This window comes from Pseudopipra pipra, chromosome 3, assembly GCF_036250125.1.
Source record: "Pseudopipra pipra isolate bDixPip1 chromosome 3, bDixPip1.hap1, whole genome shotgun sequence".
NCBI classification, from domain to species: domain Eukaryota; kingdom Metazoa; phylum Chordata; class Aves; order Passeriformes; family Pipridae; genus Pseudopipra; species Pseudopipra pipra.
In genome coordinates, this window is record NC_087551.1 from 24,644,841 (window position 1) to 24,666,218 (window position 21,378).

A 21,378-nucleotide genomic window follows, 5' to 3' on the forward strand; every position below is an offset into this window, starting at 1 on the left:
CCTGGTTCCCTTTTCAGTCAGTGAAGTTTCTCCCTGTTTTTTAGCCTGTCCATCACTTACGAGGTGGTCTGTGTTCAGAGCTGTGTCCCCTTTCTGCCTGGTGCTGCAGCTTCCAGGCAGGCTCTTCCCTGCTAAATTGTGCCACAGGATCTAAAGCTTCCTTATTAAATCAAATCTTCCAGCAGTGAATCTAGTTTAAACTGCTAATTTGCTAATGATCTAAACCAAACTCCTGACTCGAGAGGTTTGTGCCAAGTATGCGCCGTTTCCACTCTAATCCTTTTACTAAAGAGTGGTACCTTGAAAGCAGTTATCTGCAAGCGTTTTTTGGCATGTTTTCAGGAATGGTCAACTTCATTTCCACAGCTGCTGCCTGACTCTGTCCTGTCTGTAGGAAAGTGGACCTATGCTGAAAAGCCACTGTGCTCTCCCCACCTGCATCAAGATGCTCTGCACCACATATGTGTGTGTGTGGTACAGATAGCCCAAGGTATTGCTTTGGGTGATGTGTTTTTGCAGACTGGAGGACTTCACTGAAATAAATAGCTATTAAATATTTAAAAATTATTGGCACTATAAATTAATGCAATTTTTATTAAAAAACCAAAAGCTTTTTTTTTTATGTAGCCCAAATGCTTATCCTGTGTTGGTGTTTACACATGATGCCCTTGCTGGATGGTCAGATGCAGCCTGCCTCCAGACCATTTTGTATGGCTCTTGGGATGGGTGATTAAGTTTGGATTACAAATTCAGTTTACTGTGTTCCTTCTAATGTATATCCTGCCTAAGAATAGCAACTGATTTATAAATGAGAAAAGGAAGGAGACAATGCAAATAAGCCGTGTTCTCTCATGTCCGTTTTAATGCCACAGACCTGATTTCATCAGGGAAAACAGCAAGATGCTTCCTCCAAATTGTTGTTTAATTTAATCCTCTTCTTTCCACTTCTCCCCACGTCCCTCCAATGTCCATATGCTCCATGTGTTTTGAGGATGCTGCAAGAACAAACTGATTTCCTCTGATTGTGGGTATGCTTGAAAACCTGTAATTTGCCTTAATGGAAGGTAGTGCTGACCTCTTCACTGCAATGAAGCAGATAAAATCAGTTGCCTGATTACACATCAAATGAGTTGCTCATTAAATTAGATAATTCTCCTGTGGTGAAACAAAATGAGAGATTTGAATTCTGTCAAGAGACTAGCAAAGAAAAATAGTAAGGTATAAATCCTCTGTTACAAAATTCTTGAAAGATATGAAGTATAGTCATCTGCAGTCCACAACTGCTCTCTCTTGACTTCATTTTAAAGGAGCTGGGGGAAACTGCCTCCTTGTGAGCCACCTTGTAGGGTGATAGATGCTTCAGTAAGGTGGTTTTGAGGGTTACTTTTGCAATACAAATGTGTCTATGTTAAAATCCTGGCTATTTTAGTGTAGGAAAGCTGCACAAGTGCCTTGCAACAATTCATCAATTCCTGACTGCAGTAATATAATTTTCCACTTTATTTTCATATGGAGTGGCAGAATATTGAGCAATTTGACAGAATAGTGGAAAATTATATACTTGATGGGGATGAAGACTCTTAAGGTTGCTTCAAATCTCTTACATTGCAAGTGGGATGCATCCTCAAATGATGCCTAAAGAAACACGCAACATTTAGCGAAAACTTCAGAAACAGGGACTAGAATTTTCTTGGTATTTAAGCTGGTCTTCTCCTTGCTACTTAATACCATTACTTTTGTTCTGATGTCCTGCAGTATAATTTGGTAGTGCATGCTTTCCTGTAGAAGCCTTCATATATATTGAAAATGAAAACAAACAAGCAAACCATGTATTCATGCTGTAAATACAGCCCATGGAGAAATAAAATAAAATATCCAGCATTGCAGGTTTGTAACTTTCAAGTAGATTTTGCTGTGGGCTCTGTTAAGGTAGTAAGTCACTAGCACTTGGTTGAAGGAAATAGCTGAGTCTTCCTGTTTATAGAGGTAGCAGACGAAACACTTCTCCTAAATAAAACTTACACTGAAATTGTAGCATTGCCTGTTGCTCACTGTCCTGTGAGCTCCTGTGGTGATTACAGACTTACAAATAAATAAATCACTTTTACTGTTTGTCTTCTGAAGCTTTGTTTTGACTAAAACTTCTTAAACATGCAATAATTTCTTTTGGCTTGAGAGTAGAAAAAGAAGGAATGTGGATTTTTTTAGGGAACTTGTATACTGGACTGAATATTTCAGTGGTTAGATGTAACCTGTGGTATGTGATATTCAAAAAAAAAAAATCTGTTCACTAATTTTGATCACTTTATTGAGATTTGGACATCTTCTGTGTCTCAAGACTGTCCTGAGATCAATCAAGTGTCGCTTACTTTAAAAATTTGGAATACTTAGGAACATCACAGACTGTAAACGTAACAATACTTTATTATGTCCATACTTTAAAATCCGCGTAGCCATGTGCTTTTAACAGTTCTGTAATTCTCCATTTGGCTTTGTGGGGTGCTTTAAAAATGGTACAAGGTGATATGAGAAAAAGTGTTTACAGTCCATTTCATAGGTAACATGTATTTCAAATGGGAGTTATATGTTCAGATTGTCTGCAGGTTAGAAGTTAGTGTTAAAAAAGAAACACACACACACAAAAATCCTCAAAACTTGCTATGTGTAAAGCTGTTTGTCAAAGTATCTACCCAGAAATCCTGTGGTGGAATTGTGCTCATTACTCCTATGAGGAAAGGCTAAGTGATTTGAGTTTGTTCAGCCTGGAGAAGAGAAGGCTTCGGGGTGACTTTATTGCGGCCTTCCAGTACCTGAAGGGAACCTACAAGAAAGGTGGAGAGGGACTTCTTACAAGAGTATGTAGTGACAGGACAAGGAGGAATGGATTCAATCTGAGAGTAGTTTTAGATTAGATATTAGGAAAAAATTCTGTGAGGATGGTGAGTCACTGGAACAGGTTACCCTGAGAATTTATGGATGCCCCATCCCTGGAAGTGTTCAAGGCATGGTTAGATGGAGCTCTGAGCAACCTGGTCTAGTGGAAGGTTCTCTGTCCCTGGCAGGGGGGTTAAAACTACTTGAACTTAATGGTTTTTTCCAATCCAGGCCATTCTGGGATTTGTTGTGTAAACTTGGCATGTAAGCAGCTAATTACGTGAAGCTGCTAACTTCTCACCCACACGTATTAAGAAAGGTATAAATGCTGCCATAGTCTGTATTTCAAACAAAAAAAAGGGGAGGAGCCACACAAAAATAGTTTTTATTATTTTAGTTTACTTTGTATGCAAATATATAGGGATTATTCCTTATCCTAAGCCATTGGGAGCTTAGAGCAGTCTGTACTGTTGTCCTGTTTGCTAGTGAAGAAGTTACTTTTAATTATAGTCCCATCACTCCTGTTATTTTGCTCACTTAGCTCATGAACTTCATCCTTCTCAAAGAATAGATGGGTAAACTCTTCATTTGAGTCTTGATTAAATTCCTTTAAAAGTTGTGACTTCAGTATGTTTTGGATTATTTTCTTGTTTTCCAGCTGTTATTACTTGAAGTTAACTAGGTAGATCTGGAGTACAGAAGCTTCTTGTGGTGAAGTGAGGACATAATGAGCTTGATCACATGCTGCCATAACCACCTCCACCTCTTAGGGCTGGTGGTTCCACAGTATGTGGAGGAGTGTCTTAGGTGATATGATACCATCAAATTCCTCCTGCTTTTGACCTTTAGTCAGTCTCTGAATCTTTGTTGAGCTGAATTCTTGGAAAATACAACTACATTTCTTAAAGCCACCAAGGACCTTCTCCATTTTTCTTTTGTGGTGTTTTCCCCCTGTAGCATGATGTGTCTTTGTCTTCACCACAGCTGTTTAGTCTGTCAGTTCAATTAGACTCTACTGCTGCACACCACAGTTTCCTCTCTCTCTTTCTCCCTCTTTCAATTTAGCCTTTTTATTCTTTGCTTTGACCTTTAGCTGTCATAACAGGATTTATGATCTAGGGGAAGAAATTATTTTTCCTCACCTATAGAATGTTTTTTTTCTGGCAATATCAACAGACATTTCTGTGGTAAAAAGTTGACCTTGGTCTTGACTCTTGTGATAGGGATACCAGTTAAAATGGTATGTTGCTTGTGTCTTACTGTCCTTTGGTTATTCTCCAGAGAGGCTGGCAAAGGTGTTTTTTTGTAATATTAGTGTTCCTACAGGTAGAATAAATGGGAAATCAATACCTAATTTTATGTCAATAATGTTACTCAAACTTTCAAGTAAGCATGACTTCTAGTCTGGCAGATTTAATTTGTTGACTTAGTTGAAAGGTATCTTTTGACATCTTTGTGTGAACCAAGCTGAATCTTTCTAATGACAATTTTTTATCAAACAATTCATGCAAATAATGTGGCTTGTTTTTCCCATTTTATATTCACAAATTTTTATATTACTGAGAATATTACTGAAAAACAAGGGAAGTAAACAGCATTTCCATATTTGTCTTTTTAAAAAAACACAAATGTGTATCTTGTATGTTTTTCCAACAGCATAGGTCCTAAGCCCTGCATTAGGATTTCACAATAGTTCAATCCTATATTTGTAAATAATTATTGTGACCCATTTTCCTGATTGTACAAAAATCTGTTGTCAACTAAATTTAAAGGAATGACATAGATATAAAACTGTCTCTACAGATTCTTTAAACCACTTTGTTTAGTAGTCTGTGCCATCAGAAGGGTAATTAATTTATGGACTGTACAGCTGTTGTATATAATATGTCAAAACTGAGTGGCTGTAAATGATCTTTTGATAAGGTCAAACTCTGAAGTGGTGTAATAGTCTAAGGTCTGACACCTACATCACATTTGCATGTGTTAGGTAATATTTAGATCAGAGATAGTGAGTTTATGCTGGGTGGTCACAAATGGAGATGATCACCCCACCCCTCAGATGGAGGATTTGTTATGCTGGCGTACGCAGAAGTCAAAAGGTGTTCCTAGGCATTTAGACTAAGCCAGACTAGCATCTGTGGGTTTTATTCCTCATTTACATGTTTTGCTCTACGTCTGAGCCATCGAGATGGGGTGGGGTGATCACAGTGCGATCCCACATCGTCCCAGTGCATCGCTGAGCTAGTCACCCACTGTGCAAGCTCTCTGTGCATCCAGAAGTCTTGTGCTGGACATCCTCAATAAGAATTAGTTTTGTGTGAACAATTGCACTTTTTGGTGGTAGTGTTTTCATAAAGGCTTTTCTAATTCCTCACTATCTCAAAGTGGGTAGTAAATGAGAGTCTTGTTGGTCTCTGTCATAAATAGTGCACTCTTTCAAATTCTGTTGGGTTTTTTATTCTTTTTTTTTTTTTATTTTTTATTTTTTTTTTACTTTTAAAAGTAGTAAAAATAGTCACCATTACAGCAATACATTAATGGAAACAGCCAAAATTTAGAGATTTGTTGACATGCAAGAATGACATTTAATCATTTTTTGAAAGAATATGCAACTCTTAAGCAGTGTCATATTTCTAGAAGTAGATACTTTATTTTGAAAGCACTTTGTTAGAAAACAGTTTTGTAGTTGGCTTCTCTGCCTGTGTTTCCCTTCTGCATGGCAAAAGCAATATTTTTCTTTCTGTTGGCATGAACTAAATGATTAGACAGCAGTCACTTCACCATAACTAGTCCATAACCAAGTTTTGGTATGACTAAGATTACGAGTTAATTGTCATTATTAATAATCAATCTCTTCCTGAGCACTTTCAGAAGATGGAAATGCTTCGTATTTCACAACCTTGTACGATATACCTGTAGTTTTAAAAATATCACTTACACAAAACTTGTGCATTTGAAGTTGTGTAGGTTCTTGACCAGAGACAAAACTGATTATCTCCATGAAAATACAGACTGTATCTGACAAGGATGCCACTGTTCAGACTCTTCCCTTTCTCATAGACAGTGTTGCATGTTTTCATGGGCCACCACCTGGGTTATGTGGTCTGGACTGTGGTCTGGAACACATGCTCAACATAAAATTTGCAGGAGAAACCCTTTTGTGGCTGTGTTTTAGATTTAATGCATTTTCATCTTGTTTGCTAGATAGGCAGGAAGGCAGCTGCAAGCAGTCTGCTGTGCAATTGCTCCAGGCAGGCAGCGGAAAGCATGCTACAGCTGTGGTTTGATGTTATGCTCAGTGAAATACCAGCCTTACACATTGCCACCCTTCCTACTCTCCACATCAGCCTGCTGCCACCTCCGTTGTGTTGGTGCAGCTGCTTCAGCAGAAAACCCACCTGACAAAAATAGGCATTCATGTGGTTATTCTTAAAAATATGCATGTACATTTGGAGGGCTTTGTATTGTTTGTAGGTTTGTTTTTTTTCAAGTTAGGCAGTGTGTGTTTGGAAAACAAATAAAACAAATTTCCCCATTAGATCCCTTTCCTAGGCTGGTTGAGCTAGGTTTTAGTATGGTTTAGTTGTGGAGGACAGCCTCGGGACAATTTTTAAGGTTCAATATTCACCTGTTGTTTATCATGTTTTCTGCATGCTATCTCCTTTTGAGAAAAATGCCATAGGATGAAGGAGCTCAGTTTAGCCTAGGAGCAGGATGTTAAGAGAAGGGCCTCTGGCACCATTGTGTGTTCTCTGTTGCATCCTGCCCTGGCACTGCTCCCTTGGGGACTTCACTTTCTTCTGTATCAGTTCTTATTTTGCTCAGTTTTCTGGCAATGAAATGTGATTTACAAGTGTAGCTGTTTCAAAATCACATTAAGTCATCCATGGACAGAGCTGCTGTTGACAGGCACGATTCCCAGCACTCTTTCCAGAGGGTACTGGAAAGAGTGTCTCCTCCCTGCTGCTTCAGGGTTCATTGTGCCATACACCATATGACTGGGCTGGTAAGTTTTCCTGTTTTGATGTTGAAGAGTTAGGTTTCAGGTTGTTCAGTCTCCCAGTGTGCTTCCTTGTGCAGCCCCATGAGCTGTGTTGGCAGGAGCAGGATGAGAATGGGAAGGATGCAGGAGAAGGGCAGGGATGCTTATTTTAGCAGTAGTGCTGCCATATGCCAGTTGTAAGTGACCTTAATTGTAGGCAAAGGTCCTGCCTTCTGTCACTCTCAGTATTAATGCTTGAGAGAATGGGACTTTCCTAGGGTTTATTACAGTGCCAGCGCCTGGAGTGGAGTGAGCAGCGACTGCCACATCCCACAGGTGTTAATGGGAGCACTGAATCCTGCGAGACTGTCCTTGTCCTTCATAGCTCACTAACCTCTGTACACCTTGCAAGTCCTGCAGGAAACAGGCTCAAAGCAATGAGCATCTTTAACAGAAGCATGTCTTTTAAAACTGTTTAATTACTTTGTCTCATCTGATTAAATGGTTTTGGTCTGTTGTGCTAGCTTGGTGATAACACATAAAACATCATTTTAAAACCAAACTGAAATAATTTCCCCCCACCCTACAGAAAATGTAATAAAAGGCTTCAGGTCTTAAAGAATTGGGTAGTTTAAATTAAAGAAATTGTTGTTATTCTCTCTTTTCCACGGGGTAAAGCTAATGGATACAGCTGCTGAAAGGTGATACTGTTTGGTGGTGAGGTTAATTTCCAATTCAAAAAGAAACATTGCTACAGTTTCTTTTCAGAAAGAAGAAAGCAAAATAATTGCAGGATTGTTTGCCAGTGGAAACATGATTGATTTTATACATACCAGGAACAAAATTAACTGCTGCTGCCCTCTTGCAGTTCAACAAGAAGATGGTCATTAAACTAGTCTCAGTATAGTTACACTTTGTAATATTTAGGTACAGCTACAGGTGTTCTGGAGAAAAGGGTGTGTAGAGAGAGTCTCCAGTAATCTTTTGGATGGAAGATAACTGTGATTGCCTTGTGCAGCAGTTCTTGAATCTGAAATCTCTTAAATCTGAAGGAAATTGAGAAACCCTAATTCTGTGAAAACCAATTCCCAAATTTCATGTAATGGCAGGTATTTTCTTAGGAGCAGTATTACTTGCCAAGGAAACTCAATAAATAATCTTCTTTGTTTTTTAAGTACTAAAGATGTCCTGGGAACAAGGTGTCTGTTCTGCAGTCTGTACAGCTGGAGACATGATGGCTTTGGTGGGGGCCCCCGTAGTTTCCTTAGCTAGCTCTGGGTTGACTGGAAAGCAGTTTTGGGGGTATGGGGCAGAGGGATCTGCTTCTTCCTCCTCTTCACATGGAAGTGATGACTTCAAAAACTTCATGCCTTCCTGTGGCCCTCTTCAAAAGCTGGAGGAGCCATTTGCTCCCACCTCTGAAGAAAAGGTGCATTGGAGTGTGTTTTGGCTCATGAAAAACTGAAGTGTTTCCAAAATTATTCTTTTTGTAGATTCAGAATCGGAATGGTGCTGCTGCAGTCTTTGAGACATCCATTGTATTTACCAGATGCGTAGTGTTCCTAAATATCCATATATTGGGGGTAAACAAACAATGAATGAATCTGTATTTATATGCAGTGTGTGGAACTCTGTTCCTGATCTTTAACATGCTTTGCTTTGTTAAATTAAAATGTTCGGTTTTTGCGTGGTGTAACAACATACTTTGCACTGCTAATAATCTGAGAAGTTTTTTTCCTATTATGTATGTGTTTTATTTTGGTCTGTGCCATATTTTAAGTATTTTTTCATCATTTTTGCCTATCTAAAATTCTTAAGAAGAGCACCTCCTCATCCCCCACCACCCATGTTAAGTAACAGCAGGGAACAGGGGCCTGAGATGGTGTTTAAGCTTGCAAAGTTTAAAGGTAGACGGATGTTGAAGGCTGTCAGATTGCTTAGAAGGACAGGTATGGTGCAGAGATAGAGGAGTGTAAAATCCTAATGAGGAGTTATGATTTAGTGAGAAATTTAAAGGCAAGTCAAGGAATTTTGATCAAAGTCCTCAACCCAGCAGGGAACAGGCGATGGGTGGGTTGACACAGCTTCTGCTATTTTCAGGGAGAGCTGTGCCTTCTGAAATCTTATTTCAAAAGTTAAGAGTTCAGAGGATCATTATGATAGTGCTCTAACATTTGCTTTGGTTTCTTCTGCCTCACTCTGTATGCTCTTGATTCAGTAGGAATTAATCTCTGTTTAAAATACCACTGTAATGAAACTTCTTTTCTTTGCTGAGGAAATCCTTTAGTTTTAGAACTAAAAATTAGGGTCGTAGATACCCAGAAATAACACTATTTCATACCTATTTTACAATAGGAGATCCTAACTTTTTAAATACAGAGTGTTTTACTTACAATGTGTGAACTACATTGGATGTTTCTTGCCAGTTGTACATAATCTGTGTCATTGTTCAGAGCAGTAATGGCCACTTAAGATTGCAAATCAAGCCTCTTTCTGCTCAGTGCTGGTCCTACCAGCACATAAAATGTCTGTTTGGCCTCATGGAGCATTTTGGCCTACGATTTTTTCCAAGGCTTCATAGTTGTATTGGGAAGGATGTTGAGTTTGAAAGGATACCAAAGTGTGTGTTAAATTATTCTGTCTGCCCAACCCACCCAAGATAAGGCTCAGTGTTTCATCCTGCAATTAAAATTGTTTAATGACATGATGCAACATAGTGGTTGGGACAAGTTGGAAAGATGGGTTCTTGGTCAATCCCAGTGTGCCACAGCTGTGTGTTGAGGCCCATGTCTTCATTAGGGCCCTTTCCTTAATTGTATGCCCTTGCCTTTTACCGTTTATCATCTTCCACTATTCAGTTTCCCAGTCCTTTCCTGATATTAATCACAGTAGTTGTCTGGCTGGCTTTATGCTGCAGAGCTGTGTTCAGCTGACTGCCTTCTCTTTTTTTAGATCACTGCAGAGGTCGATTCCTCCAGTCTGTCAGGAGCTGCCTGAAAAGAAGTATACTACTGTAGTTATGTAGGTTGATAATTTTGGGGAAAACACACAAAACCCACTGTGTGCTGTCTAAATTATATGTTGTTGTGAACCTATGAACATTCTCAGCAACTGTTTGTAATGGTGGAAAAAAACTGCTGCCCTCATTTTTTGAATGGAGACATGGATTTCCCCTGTGGTTTTTTGGTTTTTTTTACTATCCCACTGTTGTCTGGAAATTAAAACTTTAATCCAGACTTACTTAATATGCTCGCAAAGCTTGAAAATAATAAACTATTTCAAGTATGATAGAAGAGGCAAAATACATGCAGTACATATTCACAAATAGTTTTGTTTTGACATTTATCTTGCTGTAGTCGTTCTGCCAATTGGCTTCAGGCACGGCTACCAAAAGAATGAACACATGTTGCATTCATTAGTTCTCATCTGGCTGTGCTTCGTCTTGCAAGACAGACAAAATCATGATCACATTAAATAGATTGTAATGCGTTTGTAATACGAGTTCCCTTCTGCTGAACAGAACGATAACTTTGCAAAGCTGCTGCTTTTAAGCCATGATATTTTGCTTAGTTTTCATATAATGGATTTGAGTATATTGCCAGTGATGTCATTGCTCTTTCGTCTCGAAAGATGTCATGTGAAAAATATTCCAATATAATCGAGAGCAAACAACCACCCCTTCCTCTCTTCCCCCTCCCCGTGAGAACCTCTCGTGTCACGCTGCTCTGTGACTGACGATAGATCTGGGGTGTTTCTGACAGATAGACAGACATGCTTTGGAACGATAATGGTTTATTTGAATAGACCGAGTATAAAAACCGTATTCATTAGTCATTAGTGGTAGTTCTTTATGCCCAGACCGAGGGCAGACTGATCGCTGTTGGCTTTTTATAGTTAATGTCACGGTTTTGTCACCGGCCGTGAGCACCGTGCGGCGCGGTGGGACCGGGCAGGGGGGTGTCTGTTGCCGACTGCTGTGGTTTCCTACGGGAAGGGTGCAGGACCCTGCCTGTGTGCGAGCAGCTGCCACTTTCCTGCTCGGGAGTAGCTCGGCGAGCTCCGCTTCCCTCCGGAGAAGGCACCGGGGCCCGCGGCTCCCGGCCGGTGCCGCAGCGAGCGCGTGGTCGCCGCCTGCGGGCCGGCCCCTCCCCGGGGCCTCGGCCCCGGCCCGCCCCCGCCGGCCTCCCGCGCTCGCTGCCGGGGCAGCGGGGAGAGGCGGCAGGGAGCGGCCGCCGCCAGCAGGGATCGGGGGCCGGCACCGTCCGCCCGGCGTCCGCCGGCCGGGCCGGGGCGCGGGTGCTCGGGCTGAGCCTCGGCGGGAGGGCGGCGGGGCCGGCTCGGCGTCGGCGAGAGGGATGGAGGAAGCCTTGCTCTGCCTGGGCGCAGGCTGCGACCCCTCGGCGCTCGCCGCCTTCTGCACGGGTAAAGTACCGCGCCTGCCCCGCGCCGGGGGGGCCCGCCCCGCAGCGCCTGCGAGGGCTCTCTCGGAGTGATCTCCAGCGCTTCCCCATCCCGGGAGGGGAGGAAGGGAAACCTGTCCGTACCCGGGTGGATACTGCCCTGTCTGGTGCGAGGGCAGCTCCGCGTCCCCGGCAGCAGCCGGCAAGGTGTGCCTGCTGAGCGGCTCGCTGCCCTGCGGCATCCCAACCTCGAGAAAATTAAAAAACAAACAAAAAAAAAGGTAGCCAAACAAAATTATGATGCGTGTGGATAACGGAGGAAACGAGAGGAAGATAATGACGAAGTTAGCGCTCCCTGGACAGAAGGCTGCTGGCGCGGAGCAGCGTGGGGCCGGCCCGGCGGCCCGGGGCTGTCGGGGGAGCGCGTTTCGTGCGAGGGACCCTTCGCAGCCCTCGGGAAAGGGCGGCTCTTGCGCGTCCAGCCCTTCGTTTGGACCTCTGTGTTTGACACTCTCCAAAGGAAAAGTCATGGGAAGCCCCGCTGGGACGCGTGGGCTGCGCGGGCCTCAGGCAGGCGGCAGTAAAGGCTCGCTCAGCGTGGGTAGATCAGACCCGCGTCTGCTGCGGCTCCGGCCGTGCGCCTCCTGTGCGGGGCTTTCTGCCTCTGAGGCATGTATTTGCCCTTCAGAAATAAGGGTTTCTCTCCCCCCCCCCGCCTTCATTTTTACTAGTATCATAGTAAAAATGAAATATTTCAATGCCTATTTTATTTCTTTATAAACAGCTACTGTCAAACCAGCCTCTTCAGTGTGAATCGGGTCATTAATTGCAGCGTTCTGACTGTAGCAACCAAAAATATATGGTCTTAAAAAGAACCAAATGATCCTTACCAACAAATCGCATCAGAGATAAGACGTGTTTCTCTTGTATATTGTGGAGAAGTGTGTTTTTCCGAATAGAGTGGACATAGAGTGGACACCGAGCAGCTCTTCTTTGTTTGCTGACTCGTGCCGTGCGGTTTTGGTGCGAATGCAGCATCTCACGTGTAAAACCTTACACTTCTGGCCTGAAATATGATGGTCAAAAGGAAAGTGTGTTTTAAAAAATAAAGGCAAATATTTAATGTATAGATTTCGATGGGTATGTTGGGGAAGAAAGGAATGACCTTGCTATGGTGTACTTTCTTGAAGTGAGCAATGCACTGTACTTTATCTGCTTTAGAATTCAAACTATTCGGTTTAGAATTCAAGATGTTGCAACTCTTAAGAAAGAGAGGAGGGTAAATTGGAAATTTTAACATTACGAGTGCTTCGTATGATTTGTTTTTGCAGTCTTGCAAGGATTTTTACAGTAGAAAAGAAAGGTTAATGTTTAGCTGTTTGTCTTCAGAGCAAAATTCAAAAGAACAGCAATTTTTATGGCTAAAACTTGAAGCTTTGTTACTGATCTGTAGAGGTTTATGTTACCAACATTTCCATTGACTTTAATGGCTTTTAGCAAGAATTTCTGTGATCGTCTGTAAAAAACGTAGCAGTGTCTCAAACTTCAGCTTGAGACGTATCTTGAAATTCTGAAGCGAGTGTGACATGATGGACTTACCTTTTGAGATTTGTATAGAAATCCAGCAAAATAAGGTGCAAGAAATAAATTTTTTTTTCAATGCATATGTTCTACTTCAATTTTTTTCTACGTCTTAAAAAATTATTTTACCTAAAATCTTGGTGAAAGACTGAAGATTGTGCTGAGTAAGAGCTAAAGACAGCATTTGTGATTAACAGAAACCCTGGCTTTGGGTATTATTACCAGGGCAATGTGCTTTGTTGGTTTAAAACTTGATTCCTACTTATACAGTTAGACCTAATATATCTTTATATAAAGTTTTTCGAGGACTGTGTGTTGGTTTGCACATAAACTTAGAGTGCTAAGGAACTGGTGTGGTGGAGAATTACAAAGTGCTTTGTTCGTATGAAATTTCTAACTTCATCCTTGAGAGTTCTTTGCCTTGAGGGCTTTTAGCAACTTTGCAGTGGTAACAAGTATGAAAAAGCCTGAGATTAAGCTGTAGAAGGAATTTTTTTTTTCTGTTGGGCCATACATGCTCATTCTTCCTTTATTTAAAGGGGCTTAAGGCTTTGTACTAACAGTAGGATATTTCAGGTGAGGTTTTTTGGGATAACTTTTTTTTTTTTTAAGTATATATCCTATAACAATGTGCTTTTCTATGGGAACTTGTCTACCTTACCTTTAATTGTGATTTGTTTTGTCACAGGTGTCATTATACATACCTTCAGTTGCGCATTTCTTGCCATAGCTAAAAATTAATTCCTCATCATCATCATGGCTAGGCTTCACGAACAAAGATTTGGGGGAAAAAAAAAAAAATAAATTCCTAATTCAGGAGTAAAGAAGTAGCACTCCCTTTTAACATATGGAATACCAGCGCTGATAAGCAGCTTAATCAAACTTTTTTAAAAAAAAAAGCTTCTCTGATGTCAGTAGGGGTGAATTCTTTTTTTTTTAATTTTTCTAATTATCCTTTTATAACTAAAGCTAAGACAAGGCAATGTTCCTTCAGGAATAGCATAGCTATCAAATTAGATATGGGCTAGAATTTATCTTAGATGATACAGATCAGGTTAGAAATTTTGAGTTTGACAAATGGAAATATTTACCTGCAAAGAAACCTTCAGTTGTCATGCTTCTTGATTAAACATTTGCCTCCAGTGACACTTGGTATTGAAAATAGTATTTATAAACAGAAAAAAAAAAAAGTGAAACAAACTCTAGTATCCCCATGTTTGTAAACTTGATTACTTTCAGGCTTTTGGTTTCGATTCATTTATCTTTAATATTAATACTAGTAGAGTTTGCTTAGGGTTTTTCGCAGTGTGGATTCACCAGTTGCTGGAGACAGGGATGATAAAGGTGAGGTTATGGTGGTGGCTCTGCAGGGTTTCCCCAGGGGTGACACTGAGTCCTTCTTGGGCTTGGTGCCTCTCACCCAGGGGCTGTCACTGTGCTGTGGAGGGCACCTCAACCAGCAGCGGCTTTGCCACCCACTCTCACCCAGGGTCTGTCACTGTTCTCTGGAGGGCACCTCAGCTGGCTGTGGCTTTGCCACCTGCCTCATTGGCAGGGAGTGACAGTGGCCTGCATGTGCTGCTGTTCTTGGTGCTGTGCTTCCCTGTCTGGATGCTCACGCACAAGTACTTAATTTGGATTAGTATCTGACATAAGGAACTTAGCTGTGAGTATTTGGATATTACAAGGGCTTTTTTCTTTCCAATGCCTGTTATGTAGGCAAAAATAGACAAATGTGACATAGAAGTCCTACTTTCAGCTTGATATTTTACCTAAAATGGATAGGTACTGGATGGGGACCAGTTAAATAAACCAAGTATCAGCCTATTTCAGGGGATTACATCTCCCTAAGCACTGTTTTTTCTGATAATCTAGAGTTGAAATCCCATCTCATTGTAGTTCTTGAAAGTACCATTGTTGCCTCTTATCTGCTGGAATTTGCAGGATAGTGTATACTGGTTTTAAGTTCTACTTCCTTATCAGGTTAGTATAGTTTTACTTACCACCTTCTAGTAATTTGACTGAGTTAAAAGAATCTTTTGTTGAAGGGTTATAAGCACAGTTGGACTAAGCAGAATTTACTTGCTCTGTAAGTTAGCTGAGCCTATGCTTAATGAAGTGAGCTGTAAACTAGCTGGCTGTGTAAAAAGGCTTCATTGCATTAAACTTATTGTCAAAGTGCTGTTTCCTCATCAGATACCACCCCCTTTCCAGGAAGGCAGAGAAGGGACATGGCTGTTGTGACCCAGCTGTGCACAGTACAGGCTGGTGCAGTGGCATGGGGAGCTCTCTCCGAGGTTGAACAGTGTTTGACTCCGCATGTTGCTGACTGTAAACTTGCTGTAAATGTTTGTAAATGTACACGTCTCATTACAAGTCTTTCAGTGTATTTGGTACATACTTTGGTAAGTAACAGTGTTATTGCTCGGTAGCGTCTAACTAAATATCTGCAGTACTGCTTTGTAACAGCAGTGCTATGTGTATACAACATAAAATTGCATATAGTGTAAAGATCCATAGGAGTTTTCATCTCACACTGTTTAGTAGGTTAATTCTTGTCTTGACTCAATGGAAGTCTCATTTCTTTAACTTGATGGTTACCTTTTGAAACTATAATTACACTTTTTGGTAATGTTTCTTCTACTTTGCCTTTTCAGGTCTCTGTCTCACTCCTAACGGTTCTAGGAATATGTATTAGTCATCAAAAGGGGGTTGAGGAGATAATAGTGACTTGGGCAGGTTAATGGGTAGTGTTTTCTTTGCAATTGCAGAATGTAATTGCAAGCCACGCTTTAAGTTGCTGAAGTATCGAAATTGGTGAAATGTCAAAGGTGGAGCTGACGCAGCAAACATGTCATTAAAGGTCAGATAGAAAGGTTCAGACTGCACACACTTTCTCAACACCGAGTCTTTGCTCTCAAATTTTGAGTAATATCCTGATTAAGAAAGTATCTTTATGAACCCTGTATCACACCCCTGCTTCACAGAGATAAGTAAATTCATCAGGAAGGTGGTGTCATTGGAAACTTCTCCTTGCAGCATACTCAACTGAAAGGCTTCTTCAGCCTGCTCCTTCTGCGTTGAACCAGAGCAGCATGGAGAGCAGAACTTGCAAAAAGAAATACAGAAAAACTGCTGGATGTGCAGATCCTGCTCTGTGAGCAGGGGCGGAGAAGGAATAACCAGATGTTACAGTCATTAATCACAGGTTTTTATTGTGTGGTGAGAAGATGCCCTTATGTGTCGTAAAACCAGGTAGAATTTAGGTGATGTCTGCTTTTGCTCTTCTCTCCCAGCACCTTTTTTGTTCTTTGTATGTTCTAAAAATGCATTAATTTGTCAAGGTTTGCCCATGAAGCTCTTCAGGAGCATTTAAAACCATGAGAATACCCATCGTCAGACGTCTGATATCTGTGAAATGCATCAAAGGAAACATTCCCTTCCAGCTGATGGAGTTGGTCCTTCAGGTTCTTGCATGATTTTACCTATTTAGTAAATAAATGGCATGGTGTCTTGAGCAATGAGGTATTTTTTGAGGTACATCTCGGAGGTGTACAGGCTACATGTTGTGTAGCGCTCTCGTGGGAGGACTTCCTCGTATGCAACTTCGCAAGTTGCAAAGAATGGCCACACCTAGTTAGAGTGTGGGCTTGCACATGAGCTGCAGAGGGCTAAGTGGAGGTGGAAACCGAAAGCATGTTGACACAGTAGGTTACTAAATGTGGATTAGTAGGTTAAACAACCTGGCATTTAGTCTTGAGTAGGAGTGTGTGCTTGAATAGTTACTACATGGAAGCTGTGATGTTGTTCACTCTCTCTCGGGCTCACTCCCTGGTAGTTTGTGTGGCCCTACCCCCAGCTGCAGCCCAAAGAACATGGTCATGCTGGCTCAGTTTTAATTCTTTTTCCTATTGCTAAAAATAAAATAAAAATAGTAAAATAAGGTTGTGAGGAAGGGTAGAAAATGCTGAAAATGTATAAAATAATGTTCTTACTGATGTATTCTGCTGTGGTGGGAGGATTCTTTTTCATGCATGAAAGATTCTGTTATTTTGACTGGCAGTATTATACAGAAATAGTATGCTCCCGGATGGTTCTTTTATATGTATAAAGAGCTGAATTAGCATAGCTAATGCTTAGTAAGTGTATGTGGAATTAATCAATTCTAAAACATAAGCATTACAGGAATAAACTGGATAATTCAGTGATTTAAGATAATAGCTGCTTTCAGAGTAACTATTATTTTTTTGGCTTTAGATTGTTCTCCCCCCAGTTATCAAAGAAATAGAAATCTCCTGGACATAAAAAAGAGAATAGAACTGAATTGCAAACACTGGAGACCTACAGTATATAGCTTTTTCCAGTATATTTTTCACTTTGAGTTTGAAGTGTATTAGTAAAAAACTATAAACTTTATTTCTGTGGGTTGCAGGCAGGCTTTACCTAGCGTTGCTGTTCCTGATCTCTTATAAAAAGCTGAAAGTGGTACCCCAGTGATAGCCAGAGAAGAGCTTTGAGATAGGTCTTCAAGGGAGTGACCACTGATGTGGGAGTGGCAGGTTGAGTGACAGTGTAGAGCCTGTCTGGTTGCATTGGTGCTCGTGTACTTCTGCAGCAAAACATTTCTGCTTTTTTTGAACTTATGTACTTTAGCACATAAAGATTTCTCTTTCTGAGGAGGCTTGGATTGTTATCAGTTCTTGATTAATTAATGCCTTAGTTTTGGGGAAGAAGGAAATAAGTGGGAAAAAAATGCAACTTACTCATAGTTTGCAGCACTGCTGTTACTTAGTCCCAATCAGATTCAGTTCTTGTTTCCCTATCAAGTATTTGTAATACTTGTAGTATTTCTAATACTGGACATATCCACGATCAGTCGTGCCTCTTACTATTTGTAGGGGTTATCTTCTTTACCTAAAAACTGTTGCTTTGTAGCAAATAGTGGGAAGAGAAACCTGAGGATTTTTAACACTTCAGAGACTCCTATCTGTAGAAAGATCAGAGAAGTAATCTGTTTATGGTACCAAATGTGATGTATTTAAGCAACTTTGATAGACTCCCTTTTGAGTTCACAAAATTTGGCAAACTTTCCACACAGAAGCGTGTTTTCCTACAGAATCCTTTGTGAAAAAAGGAAAAAAATATCCCTGCAAAAAGGTATGTTTCGCATGTAAGCAAATTCCATACGTATATTCATGATGGTTTTGTACGATTTATCAACATAGAGTATTTGTCGAAAATTATTGTTGGTAGTTCCCTTGCTAAGGAAAGTGCAGCAACACTTGATAGATCTATAGTCTGAATGTTTAAAAGGCTACCTGTGTTTATAAAATAATGAATAATAATATTAAACATTTCGACAGCTATTCAGAAGCAGCGTGTTACAGGACAGCAGGATGAATGTCTAGATGGTCTCCTGTCAGGCAGCAGCAGTCGCAGCAGCAGGAAAGGTGTGAGCAATGCTTTCCACCCACACCTTGTTTACAGCTGTTACTTCACCAATGCTGTTTAATTGCTAACATAATAAAAAAAAAAAGGGAGCTTAACTAAAGAACCAGTCAGTTGTTTAATTGTATTTATGCTCAGTTCCCCTTTTTGAGGGTGGCTGTTGACTTGTACCAGCATAGATACTTCTGCTCGCTCTCTGGCCTGTGTTTTCTATGACACACAATGCGCAAATATTCCCTTTATTTCTCAATAGTTGCTCCTCTGTAGTAATTGAAATGGAGATTGTGACTAATGTGAGATGAGTAGCTGCAGATACCACCTTACAGGTTGGCTGTGTGGGAGTCATGCAGCTTGTTCTTTATCCTTGAAACTAAGTGGAGAGCTTAGCTGCATCTGTGGTATGACTAGTCTTTACGGAGATAGTTTAGTTCTTTTCTATGCAAAAAAAGCCCCCAACAAAACTGCTGTGGATTTGGTTCCACCTGGAGTAAGCGTTAGCTGTTGTAGAAGTGTTCCTCTAGTACCAAAGCTGCAAGCAGTTACAGAATTTGGGGAGACATTTTGGTGGAGGTAAACAAAAGCGAGATTGTGATTGCTACTGTTGGAAGTGTTGAGTTGGATCAAGCTTGTGATTAGAGAGCTTTAGTCTCACAGATTGGAGAGCTTTAGTCTCACACTCCCAAGAAACAAGGGACTTTTTAAAAAATATCAAAACCAAACCTTATGTCTGTTCTTGCCTACAAGACACAGGAGAGGTTGAACAACTGCAAGACGGTATCCCCTGCAGCAGCAAGGATAATATTTTTGTCACAGACCTGGGATAAGGGGTGTCTTCTGCAGGAGATGGCTGCCCACTGGAACAGACAGAGCATGCCAGGCATGCAAGCACAACCAGCCATCCTGGCCCCACTGCAGCAGCACCACAGCTGTGGTGGATGGTCACAAGACAAAACTTATCACTGGAATGAATACTCCCACCAGAAGGCTTGTCTCTTAGTAGAGGTTATTTTTTACAAGAGTGTATTATAATCTTTAGCTTTTGGATAAGAAAATGCAAAGAAGGACAATAACTTTTCAAGATCACTTTGGCTTGTCAGAGAGGAAGCTGAAAGTTGGCATTTTACTAAATGGGCTCTGGTATTGAAAGGAAATAAAGCAGTGGCCACATAGGACCCTGAATAAGTGGAAGGAATTCCTATACCTGAAATACCAGAAAACTAAGATAAGGCAATGAGTTAAGTCTATTTCGAAACAGATTTTACTTTGATCTGAACTCACTGTGTCCTGTGACTTGGCGGATAAGAGCCATCAAATTACCCCGCTGTGTACACCTGCCCTGGTGCCTCCCTCTTGCTCTGATTTAAGCATGTTTCTGCTGAGCACAGAAACCCACCAGATCCTGCTTTTTCCAGCAGAGCTGAAAGGGAAGGCTTCCCCTGTGCAGGGTAGATGAGTGTTTTGTGAGAGGGAGTTGCTTATTTCTTTGGGAAAGGAAATGAGTACTATGGGCCAGGATTCTGTTTTTCTTGACTTGTTGGAGTTTTGCAGGGTGGCATTTATCATAGATTGGCTTAGAATAGCACAGAATAAGATCAAATAAACTTAGTTTGTAAAGTGGTATTTTTGATGTTACAAATTAGATATTTATGAGTCCTGGGGGAAGGAAATGAGCAGCACAATGAAGCAGCCAGTACAAAAAATTTCAGAAATATTCCAACACTTTTATTTTCAGAGATAATGTCTAACTTTATTGCTAGATAACACAAACTAGAGATTACTTGTTTGTGTGTCAGGATATGAGATCAGTAAAATTTTGCAATTAAACATTGCATGGTACAAAATAAAATGTATCTATAAAAGAAGAGGGTATGTTGTTTTTCCTGATGTTATCTCACTTAATGATTTCAGTGCTTTTCTAATTTGTTGTGATGTTATACTCTAGAACTGATGAGAATATAGCAATCTTAAAGAGTAGAAACATCTTTCCTCCAGGGCAAAAATGTACTTGTTAAAAGCATACCACAGACAAAAACTCAGATAAGTTTGATGCCCAAATAAGCAATAAATATTTAAGATGTTGGAAGTTTTCCATAAGTTTCAGATTAAAAGTATGTTAGTACTACTGAACTCAAATATTTTGCAGCAGAGGAGATGCACTGCAATGATGAGGAATGTTGGACTTTTCCTGTGTTGTTGCAGTCTAAAGGTTGAATGTTTTGCAAATTTGGATTTTATTTGCATGTTACTGGGAAAAAATATCTTTTGGAAATATGCTTTGGAAATAGAATTTGAAAAATCAGAAGTAACCTGTATGAATTTGGGCTTAAATTCTGAAAAAAAATATAAAAAAATCTCTAAATATATGGACACTTCTCTGAACAGGAGTTAGCACCATCACTATTACAAGAGCAGTTAAAAAATAAGTGGCCCCAGGGGGAGGGAGAGGTGCAGAGAGAGATGAAGAATCTGAGATAACTCTGAGTGCTCTTTTTTCTTTTTTCTTTTTTTTTTTCTTTTCCTCCCCTCCTTCCCTCTACCCCCTGCTCCCCAAGCACTCTTTCCATTTACAAACCTTCACACCTTCCTTGCCTGCCATGTAACTGGTGGTACCTGTCTGTGTAAATAAGTTTGCTGAATACTCCAGGAAAATCAGTGTTTCAGATGTTCCCATGCTTCTCGGTGAACTCTGTGCTTTTTCTGGACTTTGTGATGTTTTGCACAGCAGTACTTTTATCTGAGCCTGAATATGGTTACTGTCATTCATTGTTGTGTTGAGCAGATCAGCGACGATTAATGCTGCTGTTTTTTGTAGATTTATGCACTGTTGACATATGATTAAGAAGAGTGTTCTGAGTGGGAAGTCATAGTGAGCATAGAAGTCAGAATTGGAGTTTTTCTTCAAGACTGTATTTAATCTTCTGGATCATATAGATATTAAGATGCAGCCTTTAATTACTTGCTCAGTCTTCCCACAGTTCAGAACTCTGAAAAGCTGATTCTGCCTAAAAAGCAGTTTCTTGGTGTTGCCTTCTTTTGAGTTGCCTTCATTTTCTTTGCATGTCTATCTGTTATTTTTATGGCAAGACTTTCAGT

At 40.6% G+C, this 21,378-nt stretch overlaps 1 protein-coding gene across 7 annotated transcripts in view; it reads left to right on the top strand.

Moving 5' to 3' along the window:
* Nucleotides 1-21,378, top strand: part of EML4 (EMAP like 4) — a 153,724-nt gene that overhangs the window by 52,828 nt on the left and 79,518 nt on the right. Inside the window, exon 1 of one of the 7 annotated variants that reach the window (XM_064648342.1) lies at nt 11,119-11,278. The exons of 3 other annotated variants lie outside the window; for them this stretch is intronic. In XM_064648342.1, the coding sequence (XP_064504412.1) occupies nt 11,212-11,278 (67 nt within the window). In that variant the 5' untranslated portion in view covers nt 11,119-11,211. Of the gene's footprint in view, nt 1-11,118; nt 11,279-21,378 lie in introns of those variants that run through there. 3 more of the 7 variants (XM_064648341.1, XM_064648346.1, XM_064648345.1) reach the window with 3 other exon arrangements.